This window comes from Rhea americana, unplaced genomic scaffold (genome assembly GCF_003343005.1).
Source record: "Rhea americana isolate MKP2758 unplaced genomic scaffold, rheAme1 scaffold_178, whole genome shotgun sequence".
Taxonomy (NCBI): Eukaryota; Metazoa; Chordata; class Aves; order Rheiformes; family Rheidae; genus Rhea; species Rhea americana.
Genome location: NW_028185905.1, coordinates 183,449 through 187,091, shown reverse-complemented (window position 1 = coordinate 187,091; position 3,643 = coordinate 183,449). Strand labels below are relative to the sequence as shown.

General features: G+C 66.4%; 1 protein-coding gene across 1 annotated transcript in view; it reads right to left on the bottom strand.

Annotated features, from left to right (window-relative positions):
- The window catches only part of CORO2B (coronin 2B), a 14,161-nt gene extending 11,721 nt beyond the window's left edge, over positions 1–2,440 (bottom strand). The window contains exon 1 of the mRNA XM_085301495.1: positions 2,376–2,440. Coding sequence (XP_085157621.1) covers positions 2,376–2,426 — 51 coding nt within the window. The 5' untranslated portion in view covers positions 2,427–2,440. The remainder of the gene's footprint in view (positions 1–2,375) is intronic.
- Between the last annotated feature and the right edge of the window lie 1,203 nt (positions 2,441–3,643).

Genomic DNA, 3,643 nt, shown 5'->3' with positions numbered 1-3,643 from the left:
TGCCTCGGCCGGGCAGCCCGGCAGCAGCGCGGGTTTGCAAACGCCCTCGAGCAAACGCGAGGGGCCTCTCTGGCACAAGGCACAACTCTCAAAGGGCTTTAAAAGGCTCTACCCTGCCGCAAAACCAGCTGCCAGCCTTTTCGGGAGAAACCCGGACCGCGCAGCGCTGCCACGTTGTGTACCTATGACAACCGAATTAAGGCTTTCAATGCAGTGACTTGGAAACGCRTTAATCCGAATCATCCGAAGTACACAAACGCACGCACCGGCGCGGGGTAAGGGAGCCGGTGTCCAGCAGTTACCGCGCTCGACGCCCCTGCGGGCCCCTCGGGAGGGGGACGCCCGGCTGCTCGCGCGGGGCCAGGCTGCGCCGGCCGCGGGGACGCCCGGCCCGCCCGGAGCGAGCCCGGGCGCCGCTTTCGGCGTCTCGGCGCGATCGCCCGGCTTCCTCCGAAGCTCTTTGCTCTTCCGCAACCCCCCAGTCTCGCTCGCCGGCCAAGTATTTCCTGCAAGCGGCGCTGAGCAGCCGGGGGGCCGGGCAGCCCGGGGCGGGGGGCTCTGGAAACGGCGCCGCCGGCCGCGGTCCCGCGCCGGGAAGAGCTCGGGGCGCGGAGGGAAAAGAAATACATATATATTTTCCCCATTAATACGTTTTTGGGAACGACGCCTCAGCTCCGGTCGATGGAAACTTTCCGTCCCCGCCCGGCCGAGGCGCGGGGACGCGCGTGCGGCAGAGCCTCGCCGGCTGCGCAAGAGCCTCGGCCGGCGGCTCGGCAGGAGCGACGCGGCCGCGCGCGCCTCCCCCCCGGCGCGGCCGGATCCCGCTCGGCACGGCCGGCCCGGAGCCTTTGGAGGGCACGGGAAAGCCTCCTCGGCGCTTCGCAGCGCCCGGCAGCGCTGGAAGGTACCGTCCGGAGCATTTGCAATCCGAGATAATTTTTATGAAACTTGCTCTTTGAGTAATTCTCTGTATTTCGCTGATACTAACGTGCATTTTAGTTTTCCATCGCCTCGCTCCCAGCAGCTCAGGGATATTAAGAAAATAMTATTGATGTATTGGAGTCATTTTCATCCACCTCCGAGAATCAGACTAATGTGCCACCATTTCCAAGATTCATTCTCTTTCTGCATTATTCTTGGACTCCAGATTTTCCTTTCATTTTAAAGCTCCTCCTCTGTCTTTGGTTGAGCAGGCCTTAAATGAAAAGCGGGGATGCTATAAAACACTTTGAAGCAAGGTAATAAAATAAATCACATCCCCAATCATGACGTTCAGCATCAATATTAAACCTCATGAAACACGCAGCAGTGGAGAAAGTCTCCGCGCTGCTCCAGCGTTTCCAGGATCATCGCAACGTTTTYGTCGCTCAAGTCCTCGAGGGGAAGAGCGCGGCCCCGGATCCCAAACTGSAGGATGGAAATCTCGCCAGCAACAGCGGCCGGGGCAGGAAACGGCAGCGCTAGGGAGCTCCGAGCAGCGCGCGGATCCACACGGGAAACCGCTTTTTCCTTCCTTTCCTCCCCCTTCCCGCTGGGAGAGGGGAGGAGCAGAGGCCCCGGCGGGGACGTGGGCATCCACGCGGGCAACAGGGACTTCCAGCATAAATGCAAAAACCGCACTGACAGCGYGCAGCAGCGCGCTCTCCGCGCCGGCGCGCGGCTCTCGGCACGTCTGGCGCGTGCCGAATTTCCATTATTTTGGCCGCGGTGCCTCGCTGGCCGAGCACGAGACACGCGGAGCACCGGGCGAGGGAACGAGCCCTGGCGGGGCCCTTGCAAAAAACAAAAGTAAAAATGAAAAAAAGCAAAAGCAAAAGCGCCCCTTTGCTAAAGCGACGCGCGCGGACGACCGACGAGCGGGCAAAATGTAGGGCAGGCAGCGGGCGGCTTTCCACCGCCGCTCCCGCCGGATTAAGGCGATGACGCCGGAGGGAGCCGTCGGGGGCCGCGTCGCGGCTCGGGGCTGCCTGCCTCCCCCCCCCGCTTTCTGCACGGCGCAAAAGGAGCTTGCAGCGAGGGGCAGAGAGGCGAATCCCGCCGGCGCCGCCCGGCCGCTCGCCCAGCAAAGGGACGCGAGAAGCAAACCCAGCCCCCCGCCTGGACTCTTTCCTGGTGTCCTGGCAGCTCCCAGCTTTCCCCACCGGCAGCCGCAGGGCGCAGCTCTTGTCTCAATGTGTTTATTTTTAAATGCATCTTTTCAAGCATCGGGAGCCTTGGCAACGGCCGCTGGGAAAGCGGGCTTGCGAAAGGAAGGGCCGCGACGCCGGAGCCGCGGCTAGGCAGGGAAGCAGGCCGTAATCCCTTCGTAAGCCGCACGTCCTGTAAATAGCACCGTCCGAGCTGCTCSCGGCCGCGGCCCCGCGCGGGACACTCACCAGGCTGCCGGGCTTGCTCCCCGCCACGCTAGGCTTGCGCAGCTCCCTCATGGCCTCGGCGAGAGCGCTCTGCGGAGAGGGAAAGCAAAAGCGTTCAGCGCCGCGTCCCGGGAGGCACGGCGCAGACCGCGCGCGCCGGCCCGAAGGCGCCCGGCGCAAGAGCCGGCACAAGAGCGCGGCGGCCGGCGGCGCTCCCGCCGCTCCCCCAACGCGTGATTGAGAAAATCACCCAAACGCGGCAGAAACCGGGGAAGGAGGCGGCGGTGGGAAGAGCGCTTCTCCCCGCGCAGGCGCCGGGGAGCGCGAGGTGCCGCGAGCAGGGCGSCTGCGGCCGGGCAGCGGCTCCCCCCTTTCGCTCCCCTTCCCGCCCGGATTTGCACCGTCGCGCACGACGGCCGCCGGGCCGGGCCGGGGAAGCAGAGACCGGATTTTGGGCCGGCACCGTGGCCTCTGGGCGAGTCGCTCGGTTTTAGCGTGCGAGCAGCAGCAAGGAGAGCTTCCGTTCATCCGGCCGCTGGAGAGCASCGGGCTCACGCTGCGAACGCCGACGGCGGTAACGCGGCCCGCGCGAGGGACGCCAGACACACGGGCGCTGCCAGGAAGGTATTTCCCAGCTTGAGCTTTGCCCAGCCGGGAAGGAAGCGCCTGGGATTTCCCCCGAGTTTAACTTTYCAGTAACTTCCTGCCGTCCCCGGCCGCTGGGAGCCGGCGCCGCGGCCGCGCTCCGGAGGACCCGGCGTCGGCGCGAGCGCACCGGCCCCCTCGAGGAAGAAGTTTGGTGAAGACGCGGTTTGGGGAAGGGGGGGACGGTGACGGCAGCTGCCGCCCGCCAGCCAAAACCGCCGAGGAACGCAGGGCGGCTTCCGCCCGCGAGACAGCTGCCGCGGGACGAGCCGCGGGGCCCGGCCAGAGCTGCAAAACACCCGGCTTAACTAAAACGCGCTTTCCTGCCGCCCTGCCGAGCGCCCGGGTACCTGCGGGGGAAAGCAGGGGCCCTACCAGTGCCACCCCCGCCCCAAGGCAGCATCCGCGGCCCCTCTCCGCGCGCCCCCGCCCTGCAGGCGCCTAATTCTTAGTATCCTGCTATAAGGGGGCCCCGGGCGTTCGGGGATCCCCGCGAGACGGGGACGGCCCGTCCCCAAACCGCCGCCCCGAGCGGCACTCTCTGCAAACGGAGAGCCGGGAGCCCGCGGCGGGGGCCGAACAAGCCGCTCGCCCGCCCGCCCGCGGCGCCTGGCACGGCCCGCCGCGGGGCCCCCGCCGCGCTC